This window comes from Halichoeres trimaculatus, unplaced genomic scaffold, assembly GCF_033239565.1.
Source record: "Halichoeres trimaculatus isolate MK-OKI-2021-1 unplaced genomic scaffold, fHalTri1.1 fHalTri1_scaffold_8, whole genome shotgun sequence".
Classification (NCBI taxonomy): Eukaryota; Metazoa; Chordata; class Actinopteri; order Labriformes; family Labridae; genus Halichoeres; species Halichoeres trimaculatus.
The window spans coordinates 28,041,552-28,057,942 of record NW_027437186.1 but is presented as its reverse complement, the minus strand read 5'-3'; the positions used below and the strand labels follow the sequence as shown (position 1 = coordinate 28,057,942).

At 39.4% G+C, this 16,391-nt stretch overlaps 2 protein-coding genes across 5 annotated transcripts; one reads left to right on the top strand and one right to left on the bottom strand.

The window, feature by feature from the left end:
- Nucleotides 1-1,604: 1,604 nt before the first annotated feature.
- On the bottom strand, nucleotides 1,605-11,063 carry memo1 (mediator of cell motility 1). The gene is made up of 9 exons (XM_074675281.1): nucleotides 10,932-11,063; nucleotides 8,737-8,818; nucleotides 8,574-8,642; nucleotides 8,378-8,490; nucleotides 7,792-7,903; nucleotides 5,710-5,852; nucleotides 5,496-5,572; nucleotides 5,093-5,197; nucleotides 1,605-3,726 (listed from the first exon to the last, which is right to left on the bottom strand). Exons 1-9 carry the CDS (start codon nucleotides 10,990-10,992, stop codon nucleotides 3,595-3,597), a joined length of 894 nt encoding a protein of 297 aa, XP_074531382.1. The 5' UTR covers nucleotides 10,993-11,063; the 3' UTR covers nucleotides 1,605-3,594.
- Nucleotides 11,064-11,228: 165 nt separating this feature from the next.
- LOC141794777 (spastin-like) lies at nucleotides 11,229-16,098 on the top strand. Of its 4 annotated transcripts, none has more exons than XM_074675280.1 (16): nucleotides 11,229-11,353; nucleotides 12,497-12,580; nucleotides 12,663-12,746; nucleotides 12,830-12,990; nucleotides 13,598-13,731; nucleotides 13,824-13,917; nucleotides 14,013-14,087; nucleotides 14,179-14,250; nucleotides 14,334-14,409; nucleotides 14,491-14,582; nucleotides 14,672-14,751; nucleotides 14,836-14,878; nucleotides 14,964-15,043; nucleotides 15,126-15,196; nucleotides 15,282-15,322; nucleotides 15,413-16,098. In XM_074675280.1, the coding sequence occupies exons 2-16, from the start codon at nucleotides 12,517-12,519 to the stop codon at nucleotides 15,536-15,538; spliced, it is 1,293 nt and encodes a 430-aa protein (XP_074531381.1). In that variant the 5' UTR covers nucleotides 11,229-11,353; nucleotides 12,497-12,516; the 3' UTR covers nucleotides 15,539-16,098. The 4 variants fall into 4 exon arrangements, with proteins under 4 accessions (XP_074531381.1, XP_074531380.1, XP_074531378.1 ...); XM_074675279.1 differs by having other exon boundaries at nucleotides 12,660-12,746; XM_074675277.1 differs by lacking the exon at nucleotides 11,229-11,353 and adding an exon at nucleotides 12,058-12,414 and having other exon boundaries at nucleotides 12,660-12,746.
- Nucleotides 16,099-16,391: the final 293 nt, after the last annotated feature.

Below are 16,391 nucleotides of genomic sequence, written 5' to 3'. Positions count from 1 at the left end.
ATAAGAACGTGTCAGTGTGAGTGTGACAACATGAAAAAAAAAAGACAGCAGAGATGCTTTTCAGTACATTTTATTTGTTTTGTAACATGAATCCACGGCCTTAACTGAAGAGCCTTTTGGGATGCTTTGTCAGTGGAACCTGAGATAAAAAAAACTCCATTTAGGGAGCAGTTAAGTAGTATATTTTTAGGTTTGTGACGTGTAAGTTCCCATTCTCTAAGCAAGAAAAAAAAATACAAAAACAACATTTTCTAAAAGACAAACCAAGATCCATAAAGAGAAAATGAACAGTGTTGAGGTTCAGCCTTTTGTCTCTCTACAGGAATGAGGTGGAGGAAACAGAACACCACTCCCTGCTGGAGAACGGAGATAACAGTTGGTGCCATTTTAGACCAACAATGAGGGGACAGGTCACACACTTCAGGAGTGCTGGGTGAGCTGGAGAGAAGTCGGGCACTGAGCGAGGGGGAACTTATGGAGAACAAAAACTGAAAGAACACATCCTAAAATAAGACTAACGTGAGATTACGCTTTATATGTATATGTGCAACAGTGATAAAAGGCACAATAGCACAGTGTGTCATGCTTTTCTAGTTTTCCCTCCGTCAGTCTGTGCCTTCAACCAGACGTTGTAGCTTGATGCTAAGTGCAACGCTTCTCACGGTGTGGGAGGTGGGGGCGTAGGAGGACTGCATCGTTTAACTTCAGTCACTGTTAAATGATCGTTCAGTTATCAAACAGCAAGACAGGACAGCAGCAACTGTCATTAAAAGCTTCCACTGCCACGGTAATCCTCGAGGATTGAGCTTTTATACGCAGTCTGGTTATCTAGAGGAGCTCTACAGCTGCTACGACTTTAAAGGAAGAAGATTTCTTCAACATCTCGTAAACATTCAGATTATTTCAAATCAATTCAGAACCAACAAAACCACCACACAGCAGGGGGTAACATCTGTGGTTTCTTAACCTCATGGGAACTGGTTTTGATCTGAAAGCAGGACAAATGTTGAGGAAATACCCACAGAAGCCATGGTAAAGCCCAGAGGGCGAGTTAATACTGTGAGCTGTTATTGTTCTGACCACTCATGTCTAGTAAAAGAAACAATTCTTTCTTTTCTCTTTTTCTAACACAGTCAGATTGGTGTGCAGGTATTTCCTCTGCCTTTTTAGATTTTCCTCTTGTGCCGACGCATCCAAGACTCACTTTTTTGGTGCAGCTTCACGAAGCCCCAGTTTTTCTTCTGTCAGCTCAGTGTGAGAAGTTGAGGTGTTAGAATCCATGATTGCAAACTCACAGGGAATCAGACTAAATCTCATTTAATCTCATCGAAGTTTTCAAGTTCTCTTCCAAGAACGTTGAAAAGATTCCCAGGAACTAAATGGTTCATTGTTTGTCTACACTTCCCAACACAGGACTAAAGCTTGTGTAGATATCGTAAATTAGGTCAGTGATGTGTGGAGAAAGAAAGAAAGAAAGAAAAGCATTTGCAAAACCCTGCCACACCTGTAGAGGGCACCAAAACAACAGCTAAATCTGCACAAAGCATATCAGCATGTGCTGGTTTTGATGGCGTTTTATTTCACTGCAGATCGATTTGTTGACACTTGACTTGTGTGTCAGTTGTTTCACTGGTCGAAGCTGTTTGTAAAAGCCTGAAGCAACTTCAACAGGAGAAACACGGTGGGCACTTCACCAATCAAAAACATTCAGCTTACAGGCCCCGCCTCTCAAACTTCCTGAACATCTGGAAAGTAATACCCTCAAGGAAAGGCCAATTTCTAGAGTAAGTTTAATATCACAGAGCTAAATTTAGACCCTAGTTCCTGTGGTCAAAATGCTGTAGGTAGAATAAAAATAGAAAGTATTTGTGGTCAAAAAAACATCTTAAAAGAGATTTGTGCCTCTAGAAACTTAATTATTATATTGAAATTGACAACCATGACCTAAAATTGAATTTGCTTTGAAACTGGATTACAGAATCTTGAAAATTCAACTTTATTTTCTAAATTAAAAAAATAGATTCAGTTTCACAATTCAATTTTAGTTCAGTGTGGCACAACCATTTTATCATCTACATCTGTTAGTAAGAGTCCTCGCAGGAGTAGATGACATTATACTTGTGCCATGCTGAGTTGAAACTGAATTATGTGTTTTTAAATCAATGAAATAAGTTGGTTGAATAAAATTTCAAAGCAAATACATTTTTTTTCAAAACATAAAATTCCATTTCAGATCATTCTTTTCAAATTCAATATAATAATTTAAATTCACTTTTTAGAGGCACAAATCTCAGCCCACATAAAACGATTGTTGGACAGATTTCCTGCACTGAAGTTTGCAAACATGGACACAGCTCTGCTGCAATACAGCCCTTGGATGTGACATCAGAGGAAAAACAACCTGCATGTGAACTGAGTGAATTATCTGCTGTAGCCAGTATTAGTTTTCAAAGAAAACATCTTTGATTTTTGTTGAAACAGCTGGGGAACAAAAGCCCAAACGTCATCTCCATATTAACTTTTGGTTTCCTTAAATCTGACAAAAAAAAAAGAGATTTTTAATCCACTTACAGCTCCTTCAGCTTCAGAACATCATCTGACCCTCCATAACTTTTCAGGCGACAGCTAAGCTTTGCTGCAATGAGAGAATCTCCAACAAATCGAGCGAAAGAGGAGAGTAACTGCAGAGACAGGTGGTACCTGTGTTGTGTCATATTCTTTGTGTCATTGGTACCAATAACTGCATTCATGTATTTCTATAATGCTACAGATATAAAGTTAGAATCTGGGAGCAGTGCTGCACACGTTTATATTTGGGGTAAACCATGTCGATGGCTTTAGACGACACTGCTTTCAATCAAATCTACAAACTACTCGAGTAAATACTTCACATCTAATAAAACTATGAACAAAGGGAGGATAAGAGGAGTAAAATATGAATACTATTCAATAATTAACTGAGAGTAATAACGTTTTTGGTTTGTACAGTGGGGTTAGTGAACTTTGCTGTATGCAGCCCTTTGTTAGCAACTACAACATAAGAGTATGTTGAGCGATGAGATATTACCTATGACACTGTTTTTAAAGTTGCATGAAGCTTGAAGCAGTCAGTCAAACACTTTATTCTCATCGGGCAGCATTTCACTTTTCTCCTTAAGGATCTGCACTTTTATTTTCTTTACTTTTCTGAGGCAAATACATGAGCACAGAACGCCAAGAGTCCAGGATTCATCATAACAACTGAAATCCATCAGAAAATCAAACAACTACAGCGTCGCCTTCGAGAGCTCCAACCATCTCCTCTAAACTTCGGAATAATCTCAAAACTGCACTTCAAACCGAAGGTTTAACCTAACGCTCGGAGACACACTTCAAACTGAGAGGAAGGTGAGGAAAGGCGGAGCAGAGCCAAGAGAGAGAAAGAGACGGAGAAAGAAGACTGTATTGGCTTCGAGTGTCTAGGTCCTTCCTGCAAATAGTGGGCATAACGTGGGGAGGAAGAGGAGGAGGAAGAGGGGGTGTCTGGGTCAGGTTATGGCGATAGATATTAAGGGCAGGGCAGCGGCATTGCTTTGCCCCCTGCGATGGTCGACCTCAATGAACGATGAGCGCCCCAGCAGCGTAACTCACAGAGCTGTCCTGCCAGTTCCTGCACTCACTGGACTGGGCGTAGTTCAGGAAAGAGAAGTTCATTTCTAATCCAGACTTTCTCAGCTCAGCCACAGCCTGCAAGACAGACACAAGAGAAGCAATCAGGCTTCAGCATCAAGCCCAGATTTAACTTGGAACAGGTTCTTAAATTCTGAAACTCAATTGAGCATGAGAATCTCTGCCTAGAAACAGAAATCTTCCAGGATTAAACCTCAGTGAGGATTCTGCAGTCCACAAATGAATTCATCAGCCAAGATCTGCTTGAAATACGTCATCTGTGACGTCAACAGAGCTGAGAGAAGAAAAACATGGCAGACTGCAGAGACTGGTCAGAAGTTTGGCTTCACTTAAAAACAACAGAGGTGTGAGACAGCATGTGTGGAAAACACATCTTACACATCTTACACATGATAAATATTTTTTTTAGCATTGTGTGACTTTGAGGCAATACATTGTTTAAATGTGCAGAGGTTTAAAACACAGTCAAGTTCATGTTTGAATATAAAGTGACAGAAAGGAATAATTTCTTCAAATTATTTTTTTTGACAGACACAAATTCAAAGAGCACCTTAGCAGCAGGTTCCTACAGTGAACCCATGTTGTCTAAGGTTTTTAGCTTTTCCTCCAGACTGATGTTGATTAAAATATTAATAATTAAAAATAAATATAATAATTATTAATAAAGTATTAATAATTATAATTATTAATACTGTTGAGTTTTGAGAGCCTGAATGTCACAACAATTCATGCTGACTAACTTCTTCCTTCTTATTATTGTTTTATTCTAAAAAGCATTAAAATGTAGAAGCTGAATTGATACAAATAAAATGCTGCTACAACTTTAGTGACTTTTTGGCTCAAGTTCAGTCGTTTTGGTCCAACATAGCCCTTCAACACCCCTCTTGCTGCCAAAAACGACTGTCAAGAGGAGCGGTTCCAGTGCTTATTCTTGTGCATGTAGTGTACCGTTCTGAAGCGCACCTTTCCAAAGAGTGTCAAAGCAAAGAAGTAAACCTTGCCTGAGCACAGCACACTTGTGGTCACAATGGCCAAACAAACTGGACTTTAGGGCTGAAACATGCTTAGGCACTGTTTAGATGGCCAGTATGACCGTGCTTTAAGACAATTTTCTTCAAATTGGTGAATTCTTAAGCACCAGTTTGTGTCTTTTTACATTCTTTCCATTTGTTTTGATGATTTTGGGAACATGACCACAAACAGCCAAGAAGACTCATTGCTGTTCTTTTTTAAGACTGTCAGGTTGAGATTGAACAGAACACTTAAAACTTCTTCATCAGTATTCAAAGTGTACAGGGTTAACTTTATAGGTTGTAAAAAATTCAGAATTCAGGTTAAATTTCCTCCCTGATGTTTACTCTTTAATTTAATTAAAATAGAAAAAAAAGGGTTTGTTTGACTCATCTTCTTCTGTTGTACTCACATGTAGCAGCACTCCAATAGGGTGACGTCCACAGATGGTGTTGCGGTACTTCTTCAAGTAGTTGGTGAAAGACATTGGATCCAGCTGTTCTATAATGCCCATACCCTTCACACACAGAGACAAAACATTAGTAAGAATAAAAATGCCCTTACAGTTAGTGACTGAATTAAAAATGGAGTATAAAGCTTTTTTTGTCATTATTCTGTCCCTCTGGCTCCTCCGTAGTATGTTCACATGTTTTATAGCTCAAAAACTCTATTTTTCTCTCTGTATGCGACAGACTAATAGCCCTGCTTTAAGTGTCTGTATGAAAATTAATGCTATTTCACAGTATATTTAGACCACGAGTTTCCTCCTATAACTTATAACACATTTAAATATATATGGTTGTTACTGTGCTTACCATTTTATCCAGATGCTCGATAGACCTGTAGATCTCCCCTTGAGACTCATCATAGTAAGTGTAACGGAACCGCTGACCTTCAAAAGAGATAAAAACATCATGGCGGAGCTGGACACGCTCCAGTAACTGTTAAAACATCCAGGCTGATTTATCCTCACATCACAGAGTAAACTTTTAACGGCTGAGTGGAGTGTTTGATGGTGTTGGTACCTACCCCAGTGGCAGAAGTCAGATGAGATAATGAAAAGGTTGGAGGGGTCTGCCAGGTACTTGCTGAGCAGCCTCCCATATTCCTGTTCCCTGGATTCACTCAGGGCTCCCACAAGCACGGGGACAATGCTAAATTCGTCTTTGTGGCTGAAACAGCAGAGTTTCGAATTAGCAAGAACATAACAACACCTTATTGTCACTTGGTCTGCATCGCGGGTACACCTTATTCTCTCTTCTTGCAGCTTTCACATACCAGTGCATGAATAATAACTGGGTAACAAATGTGCTCTGTGCACTTCAAACTACCTGAACCTTGATTTTCTGGACCAGGAAAATGCCTTCGACTGCTGCCAAGCTAACAGAAGGCTCTATTAATTATGCATAACACCCTCTCCGTGCTTCAGCCTAATATAAGTTTGACAAATGTATAGAAGAGAAAACATTAAGTCTGAAAGCTTCAGATGGTCTTCTTCTTTATAGGTAATACTTTCAAGTTTCCTGTGCATTTTTATTAGACAGATAGTCTTTATAGCTTTTGGAGGTCATAAAGAGGCATCACTTTCAATTTGAGCCTGTTTCATAAGCAGCTAAAAGTCCTCACAGGAGAGTTTAACAGCCTCAGACTCTGGCAGGAAGTTCAGTTAGTTTGGCACCAAGCAGCTTTTACTTTTGCATGATGAGGACATTTCAGGAACTGAAGTGTTCTGTAGCTTTACTCCAGAAACAATGTTAAATCAGCATTTCAGCCTTTATGAGTATAGAATGTCTTAAAATTTGAAATATCTGCATACATACGTGTCCATGATGTATGCAGCTGGAGTTTGATTGCATTGAACCATTTTCAGTATTTCAGTTTAAAGCTCCATGAATGGATGTTTTGACCCTCTCTGTGTTTTGCACACATGCATTGAGTAATTAAACATCGCATTGAGTAATTAAACATCATGTCCTCATATTACTGTTTTGTTTTCTTCTCTATTTCTGTATGCTTGTGTGTCAGATAAAATGTGAGAGGAGCAAAGTCTAGAGTGTGGATAAATTGTGACTTATTGCAGCAGCTCTGTAGAAAATTCATAGGGTTCATCTTAATAATCATTTATCATCCAAGTATCATACAGACTCCCTGAACTGTTTTGTATTTGTCCTTAAAGGAATCATAGATTTTGGCCAGAAAGCTCATCTTATCTTCTTTCACGAGTTGTTTGAATTTTTTCTCTTGCCCAAATGGTTGGAGAGTTACGGTAATGAGAATAACTTGCATCAGTTATTGACTGTGATGGACACGTACGCAGATTCAATGCAGAACAATACTCCGGACATCAGCATAAAGTTTGTCTCTTCTTCTTTAAGAAACTGTTTTAATTCTTTTGCTAGTCCAAATGGTTTAGGAGTTACAGTAATTTAAAGAGCACTGTTTTAAAGAGCTGACTAACAGAACCATAAGATTTAAACTTATCAAAATATTTTATGCTTTTTTCTTTAGGGGTTGTCTGTTAGAGGCTAACAGCTAAAAATGACGCCAATTAACTCAGATTATTCAACTAACAGTTATGTAAAGGTATGTTTAATGTGACATAGTATCAACATAGGATAATTAATCAGTAGTGTAAAATAACACAGAAACTCTACAACATTCCTAAATATAACTGTTGTGCACCTTTCACATTTATATGGTACTGGCAACTGGTATCTGTACCCATCGGTACCAATTTTGGTACCTTTTTTTCCACTCCTTCATGGTCACAAGGATGTGCTTTTTTTATGCAAATTGATATTCAGTACCACAGACATAATTAGGTCTGTACCCATAAAAGTACCTAATTTGGTACCCATCCCTAGTTTTGCAGATGTACAGTAGATTTTTATGGAAAACCAGGAGTACAATGTCATCAAACAGTTTGTTACAAATGAAGTTTTAGGCACTTCTGTATAAGCTTGCTGCTCTATTAATCAACACCTATTGATCTGTATTGAGCATTTTGGTTTATTAACTATTGTATGTGAAACTAAATGATGATTTCTGTTCTCTCTGTTGTATTTGGTACATTTGCAAAGAAATCCAATGAAATACTTGTGATTTTCTTACCTCTCCATGGCTTTAGCAGTGTAAGGCAAGTGCATTTCAATACTGTGCTCATCTTCATCTGTCTGCATACTCATCCGCTCAAACAACCCAGTTTTCCAGAGGTCGGCGTACACTGCGAAACAGAGGTGAGACTCACTTTAATTTGTGCACCTTACCATGACCGTGTCTCCTAATTAAGTAACTCCTGGAGTCTTACACTCATTTAAAACCAGAATCTTGATTAAGTGTGTAGCCGAGCAAAACTTCATCACGGAGAAAGCTTTTTTTTTTTTTTTTTTTTTTTTTTTTACAAAGAGTCGGGAACCTGACGGTCCCTGGAGGATGATTTAAAGTGCATCATCTCCCGAAACTCCCAGAAGGTTTGCATGCTGGAGCTCCTTTCAGGTCAGACTTCAGAGGAAGAGAGTGCAGCTGATAGCTTAATTTCTACAACTTTAATGATGCAGGAAGGAGAAAAAAGGTGTTTTTCTTACTTGGTTGTTGGCAAGAAATGGATATTCCCTCCTAAATAACCACCTAGCATCTGTTAATGCTTTAAACTGTGCATCACAGGAATGAGTATGTCGTGCTCAAGAACAGAGGATACCCTTCTGGTCGATTCTCAGGTCATAGAGAGGTGTTCTATAGATGTCTGCAGGTGACAGGGCACAGCGGGAGAGGGGCACATGGTGTGAAGGTCCCAGGATGAACACCCTACGACTGAAGAACAACGCACCAGTATAACTACACAATTATAAGAGGTCACAAACGAAGCATCAGAGGCAGAAAACTGCACGACTTACGTAATAGAGGGATCAACCTGCTTGTAGGCATGTGCTGCACAAGCACCACAGTAGGTATATCCAGCATGCCTGCAAAAAGAAACACGTCATATTAAGATCAAACAGAGACACAGATACCTTCTGACATGTTTGCATGTGTCTCTTCTTGTCAGCATGAGCTCACGGTGCTATGATGGCTCTTGCAGGTCTGATGGAGGACTCTGCTTTGGACAGCCAGCCCTCTAGTTGTGCGTTCAGCTGGGATCCTGAAAGATAAGGATGTTAGGCTTCAAGATTATTGCATTAACCTGCTTGATCTGTGCCTCCGGATTCATCTATACACGATATAAACTTAGCACAATCAACCAATCCACCAAACAAGAGTCACTTTTTTACCCACAAATGCATGTTCCCTGCAAATGCAGCTCCATTTAAAAGGGAAATAAACAAGTTGCCTTCCTTTTCATGCTAAGCTTGAAGGTCAGCACTACCTTTCGTTCCACATTCAAGCCCATATTTCTGCACTAAACCTCATTTTTCCAATGGTTAAGCTATTTTGCGGGACACCTGATTGAAATTCAGAGTCTGAACCCAGAATCTGTCGCATTAAAATAAATATTTTTAATATAAATCTCTGATAGTACTTGAGGTGATAGACAGTAAAAACTAGGACAAACTTTGACATATTTAATATATATCTAATATCTAATGACAATTTTTGATGAGCATCACTTTCTGTTTATTACATCCATCCTTTAACTGTCAAACATGTGAGGTTTCCTGGTTTGAGTGGTAAGAATGAGCTCACTTTGAGCTTAACGATGTGGTTGAACTTTGGTTATTTTGGGGGCTTTTCACCTTTATTGGAAAGCTGAAGACAGACATAAATGTGAGATCTATACCGGTGACCCCTATGACAAGAGCTACCGCCTTTGTGTGAGAAAAGAGCTTAAAACACGCAGACAACAGCTACACCACTGTGGTCAAATTTAATGGAACAAATGGTCTGTTTGGACAAGAGTTTACCTCAGCTGGTTTTGTGTGTTTTTTTGTTTAATGCTACATAAGTTATTTTAATGTTGTTTTTAATTTTTAATTGCTTTTAATATGAATATTTCTTTTTTTAAAAACTTACCTTGTGTCACTCTCAAGCTGTACTTTAAAAATAAAGAGTTAGCTAAGGGACTGTACAATAGTCCTTGGCATTCATTCTGTAATTTGTATTCTATAATTGTCATTTCCAATGACTGTTGCTAATGTTTTCTTCTTCTGTTGCATTTCAATGCAGTCACTTTTCTTCATCTCCTGTTATTTAATGAGGTTATACTTGGAATACTGCAATATTTCAACTCTAATAACTCTAAATGAATGATTGTCTCTTGTTTTGAAGAACAATTTGAGCAGGAAGAGCTGAACTTTGCATGATAATGAAGTCATGTACTGTGTCCACTGGTTTCTGGTCTCTTCTTTGCAACATAATCATGAATTATCTGTCTAGTCTGGGGTAGCATTATACTGCTGTGAAAAAAAAAGAAAAATCAACTATGCACCCAGTTATTTGCAACAATGTGTACTATATAAACTGTGGCTCAAACGTTGTAAAATGCATAAAACATCCAGAATAGTGCAGTTATCCATTAGATACGCTTTAAAAATAGCTGATGTACATACTTTTATAAATGCAATCTCGTCATTAAAACTGTTTCCGAGGTGTTTAACTCTTACAACCCCGCTGTCGTAAACATTGCAGTAAGACCAGCCGCTGAAGGATAAAAACAAGCAGACTTCATGAAAACAAAGTGGGGGAAGGGGTTCAACACGAAGCTTCAGTTTTCTGCCCTGCCCTGCCAGATCCTTTGTTTCGAATCAAGGAGGATTTCAGCTCCTGACACAAGGAAGACAGGGTCAGCGAAGCCAACTAAAGCAGTTAAAGTAAAAATAGGTGCAAGCAGACTGATTTCTGAGATGTCTGATCTAAGTAGACAATAGGCCAGTAGGGTGAAGCTATTTCTGTTCTGTTAGCTTCTGTTAAGTTGAGATCATTGATTGTTTAGGAGCAAAGGGCTGAGAGCAGTTTGTTTTCAATGACTCCCCAAGATGAGAAGTGATGAATAAGCTTAAAGCGAATAAATGTGATAATAGAGATGAGGGCTGAAGCTAAATATTAGCTCAGTGACTTCTCATCAGCTGGATTAGCGTTACAACCTCTGTGTAAACCTGCTGTAACCATCTGTGAATTTATCACTATTTAACATGGAGGTGGTAAAACTAAATGCATACGTAAAACCATGATAACAAACAAAACATTAAAAAATGATTACAAATAATTATTTCTTAGCATACAGCATGCTAACCAGGCGGAGCTCTGTTGACAGTTACCCGAAGCAGAGTACCAGCTCCCGGCGTGACTTGCTTCTCTGCACACCACTCGGTTCGACATCTTGGTTCCCAAGCCGCCTATCTTGGTGTGCTTTGCTTCTGTCAGGCGAAAATTAAGAAAGCAAAATCCGGTGTCAGCTAGCCCAGAGGAGAATCAGACTCCTTGGTTGTAAAGACAAAGGGCAGTTTAACTGGACAGACAGCTGAGCTAACAGGCTAACAGGCTCACTCAGTGTAACCGGTAAATAAGTGAGCCGGAGAATGAAGTCAGTTTGTTTGACAGCCCAATGAGGATGATGTGAAAATTCACAAAGGCACAAAATGCACTATTTTTGTAGTGTGCCACAGGGGAACAGCGAGAAGGGCTGAGAGCTGTCACAGTCCGGATCGGAGGATTACTGGTTTGCCTCGACTCGAGTCAGGTAAGGGTCTTTTTCCTCAACAAACTTTATTGAACAACATTAAATGGACAAACAGCGCAGTCTGGGGTTGGGAGTTTGGAGTCATTTCAGTGATACGGCACATTCAGCTTATCTAAGCATTAATAGCATAAAATTTCAGAATATCGTAACATTTTTGATAGTTTGAACTGACAGAAGAAAGTTCCCGCACACTGGCCAAATTGCAGAAAGAAGAACTTTATTACGACCTCTTTTAAGCAAATGTTTGTGCCAGCAAAAGAAGCCATCTTAAATAGGAGTGGCTGTGTGGCTCCAACAAATCGCTTCTCTGCACATATAAAGTTAAAAAGTTAAAATAGAATGAAGTCAGTGACATTTTATAATTATATAATATAAACATAAATGTGTTAAATTTGTATATAAAACCATGACAACAGTAGTAGATCCATAAAGCCCAAACCACCCCACCTCAGATGGAAGTCTGTTTGGAGAAAAAAAAAGTACAAGACATAGGCACCTAAACGTATGTGCAAAAAACAAATATATAACACAACAAAACCCTGGGGTTGTAACATGTCTTCAAAAATCAAGAACAGTTTACGAGTAACATATTTTATCAATCTGCACAATCCATTCGTTGGATGGATTAAATGAACACACTCACAATAAAACAGCCGGTTCCCCGAGCTAACCCATTGAGTTGAATCGTAAAAATCGATTCGTCCGTGAACTACACATCGGGAGCACGCACGGGAAAGCGGAAGCTAGCTGTGGAGTTGCTGATGTTGTGACCAGGGATCGCCCTTAATGTTATTATGTCTCAAACCGCGTTTAATACACACTGTTCACCGTGTGTAGCTTAATAAATGCATTTAAATCTTTATTGTACCGTTCTCTGTTTAATTAGCTGCTAATTCCCCACTTATTGCTGAGAGCTAACGTTAGTGACAGGAACGTGAGGACAGCGTCGGCTAAAATGAACGCAATAAGAGGCAAAGACAGCTGTGAAGTAATTAAAAACTACCACAAACAGGCATTTGACTATGTATCCAAGGCTTTAAGAATCGATGAAGATGATACAGGTGTGTATAATGTGGTTTTTAGCTGCTGTATGCTGTGCTGTGCTGTCTGACAGTTTATAAACAATCCTCTGTGTGCTGACAGGAGACAAGGAGCAGGCTGTGATGTGGTACAAAAAGGGGATTGCTGAGTTACAGAAGGGGATATCTGTGGAAATCACTGGAGATGGTAATACTCAAACAACCACTCTGATGTCCATTATGACCAATGCTAACGAGCTTTAACCTGATGCTACATATTCTGTCAGCAGGAGATCAATATGACCGAGCAAAACGACTTCAGGATAAAATGGAAGCAAATCTCACAATGGCAAGAGACAGGCTTGCCCTTCTAGGTCAGTGACATCTATGTGAGTGTGGGAAAACTGTTTCTAGTTCTACATAGATGCCAAAGATGAATCCTTTTTTTGTTTTGCAGAGGCAACATTAGCATCTAGGAGGAAAAGTGCTCCTGAGAGAAGCTTTAGTCTTCCACATCCAAAGCCTGTACCTAAAAGCCAGCCTGCAGGGCAAGGTGCTTCCTCCAACATCAGACCTTCTTCTGCTGGAAGAGCTCCATCTAGACCTGCTGATCCAAAGGTGATTAAATGCAGTTACACTGATTCCTTAGAATTTTATGATAATTTGGAAATCACTGAAAGAATGGTTTTCATATTGTTTTATTTTTTATTTCATTAAATTGAAAATACACAATGCTGTGTCCGTGATTTCCAAAAAGAGTTTCAAAATTGATTATTCAACAACAGGACGGTCTGCTTCCCCTCTCTCAATTTAAAATGAACTCGGCTCCAAAAAAGTCTCCAATATTGTCTGGATTGTGTTTATATTTGTTTTCCTATTTGATGCAGTGATGAAATCTGTTCACAAATAATTGTTTTGAAGATTTTGTAGGGACTTCCACTATTAAGTCATGTCTGTTTTTATCACCCGAGGGCCTGAAGGTTGCATCCACACATGGATTTGTCCAGATTCTTTGAATCTTTAAATGATATTATGTACTGTAGAGGATGAAATCCACTAATTCTGAGGAAAATTCTCAAACTTTTGAAGTCTCTCACAGAGTCGCAAACCTCTTCCTATGTCTCCCTCAGAGAAATGCCTCTTTCAAGTGTCCTCTTTATACTCAGTTATGTTACTAACTTGTATCTCTGACTCTGATGAATTTTCAAACACTTCCCTCTCTAAGGTGACGCCGCGGACGGGAAAAGCCCAGAACGGAAGACCTGGAGCTGTGAGACAGCCCCCCAAGAGGGATATGAAAAACTTCAAAAATGTGGACAGCAAACTGGCCAACTTGATCCTGAATGAAATTGTTGACAGGTATTATAATCCTGTAGATTTTGCTCTGAGCAGAAGACAGAGTCAATATTCAATTCCAGAGCAGAGATGAGATATCTTTCTGTTTGTTGCAGTGGGGCATCTGTGTCCTTTGAGGACATTGCAGGACAGGAGTTGGCCAAGCAAGCCCTGCAGGAGATCGTCATCCTCCCCGCCTTACGACCAGAGGTAATGACATGCAGTTTTTCCTCTTTGCTTTCTGAAGTCATGTTTTACGTAGTTTCCATCTCCTATTTAATGCATTTTCCCATCCTGCTACTCAGCTCTTTACTGGACTTAGAGCTCCAGCACGTGGCTTGCTCTTATTCGGCCCACCTGGAAATGGAAAAACAATGCTGGTTAGTGACATGTTCTTTCCAATGCACACTACATTTTGCGCAAAACTGCTGCAAGTACAACCACATCTTTTACTTTTTTTGGCTCTGTCAGGCTAAAGCAGTCGCAGCCGAGTCAAACGCAACATTCTTCAACATCAGTGCTGCAAGTTTGACCTCTAAATATGTAAGAAACACTTTCAATGCTCCATTTCCTCCATTCATTAATCACCTTTAATTCCACTAAACTCACCTTTATCACCATTACAGGTGGGAGAGGGTGAGAAGCTTGTACGAGCTCTGTTTGCAGTTGCCAGAGAATTGCAGCCTGCTGTCATATTTATTGGTTTGTACTCACGTATTACTGAAAAATGTGCTTTAAACAGGTTTTGCATGAATTTGAGCTTACATTTTCTCTTATGTTTAGATGAAGTGGACAGTTTGCTGTGTGAGAGGAGGGAAGGAGAACATGATGCCTCTCGTAGGTTGAAGACAGAGTTCCTGGTTGAGTTTGACGGGGTAGGAACAGCAGAAACTGTCCGTCATGATCACATCACAGCTTCAGAGCCTTGGTGTTGTTTCCTCACAGTCGTGTTTCTATCCTTTAGGTGCAGTCAGGAGGGGATGACAAAGTGCTGGTAATGGGAGCGACCAACAGGCCCCAGGAGCTAGATGAAGCAGTACTGAGGTGAGGGACACAACTGTGTCATTTAATTATATATCATACTTCTTGTGTTAAGATATCCTCACAGTTTTCCTCTTTGTCTCTCAGGCGATTTGCGAAGAGGGTCTATGTGACATTGCCAGATGAGCAGGTAATTACTGAAGAAGCTTCCTTGAATCTGTTTGAAAACTAAAAGGTGTAACATATTTGAATTAACTGAGTTACTCTCTCTACAGACAAGATTCACGCTGATGAAAAACCTTCTTGGAAAACAAGGAAACCCCCTGAGCACCTCTGAGCTCTCCTATCTTGCAAAGTGAGTCTTATTTTTTCACACCTCTCAGGTCCGACCCCATGTCTCTGAGCCTTAACTTCTATTTCTGTCAATGTAACTCCAGAAAAACTGCAGGATACTCAGGAAGTGATCTCACATCTTTAGCCAAAGATGCTGCTCTGGGGCCGATCAGAGGTAAATCACCTGGTTATTGGACACGTTAGCCTCTATGATGAGACAAATCTGCTTCTTTTTCACATGAAAGTCTTTTATTCTGCAGAGCTGGGACCAGAACAAGTCAGGAACATGGCTGCAAGTGAGGTAAAGCTGTGATTTTTCTTTTTTTTTTTTTACAGAAATTTGAAATTATGGGAGTATTTGCAGATTTATCCTCCTGTTTTTTTTTCACAGATGCGTAACATCAACAAAAAGGACTTTGAAGACTCCCTGAAGCGCATTAAGCCCAGCGTCAGCCCGACTACTCTCCACATGTACACGCAGTGGAACAAAGACTTTGGTGACACAACAGCTTTTTGAACTTTGACCTGTAAAAAAAAAGAAAACAGAATATAAATAACATTTCCTCCTCTTTTCTTGCTCAATGGAAACAAGACATGGCTTGAACAATGAACTCCAAACTTGGAGTAAAGCGTCTGCACATTACAGCTGTAGAGAATGAAAATAATGAAATCTGGGAGCACTATTGGAGCTTTTCCTGTTATATGGAAAAACTTTGTGATTAAAGTTTATATGCATTTCTCTTTTGCATCTTTACACTCCTCAAATTCTGCCTTTCTTCTTTCAAGTTTATTATTTATTTTGATTGGTCCTGCAAAAATCATGAAGGTTCATCCTGCCTCTAGGTGGCAACATTTTTCTGAACATCTCCACATAACTTCACTGATTGTAATTATTTTGTGCATCCATGAATTACCCGATGTATTAACTTGATGGTATTATTCACCAAGTGGCCTGTGTGCTTGAAGTGACGGTAACTGGGAGACAGTTAAAAAGATTGTGTGCTTTTATTTTGTAAAAAAGGTCTTTCCAGACAGTTACATATTCCTGACAGAGGTGTGGTGGCTTCCCTCTATCCTCATGCATCAATAAACATGTTCATGAAAGTTTCTGCCGCTTGATTTTCATCCTTTCTCTTGTATCAGGTACAAACTGAAGTTTTCCTGAACTTTTCCTGTGAGAAGTCACCTCACTCCTCATGGCCCAAAATTTCAGCAAAAAAGTGTAAATATTCAGTTCTGCAGGTAGATGGCGCTGCTGTTTCGTGTATTCCTCTCCTATGGTTCTGTCTGCTTTCAGGATCAGTTGATATTTTGCCTCCAACTGCAGATGAGAGGAATGTAATCAGTGCCTTTAATAAAAACACAGTCCG

What these genes read in the sequence shown, in the direction of transcription:
- memo1 (XM_074675281.1), bottom strand. Translation starts at nt 10,992, where the DNA reads ATGTCGAACCGAGTGGTGTGCAGAGAAGCAAGTCACGCCGGGAGCTGG. An exon ending in CAGGTTGATCCCTCTATTAC is followed by an intron (nt 8,491 to 8,573) that starts GTAAGTCGTGCA and finishes GTTGTTCTTCAG; the next exon opens with TCGTAGGGTGTTCATCCTGG. An exon ending in ACTGCTAAAGCCATGGAGAG is followed by an intron (nt 5,853 to 7,791) that starts GTAAGAAAATCA and finishes CTGCTGTTTCAG; the next exon opens with CCACAAAGACGAATTTAGCA.
- LOC141794777 (XM_074675277.1), top strand. Translation starts at nt 12,309, where the DNA reads ATGAACGCAATAAGAGGCAAAGACAGCTGTGAAGTAATTAAAAACTAC. An exon ending in GCCTGCTGTCATATTTATTG is followed by an intron (nt 14,410 to 14,490) that starts GTTTGTACTCAC and finishes TCTTATGTTTAG; the next exon opens with ATGAAGTGGACAGTTTGCTG. An exon ending in TGACATTGCCAGATGAGCAG is followed by an intron (nt 14,879 to 14,963) that starts GTAATTACTGAA and finishes CTCTCTCTACAG; the next exon opens with ACAAGATTCACGCTGATGAA.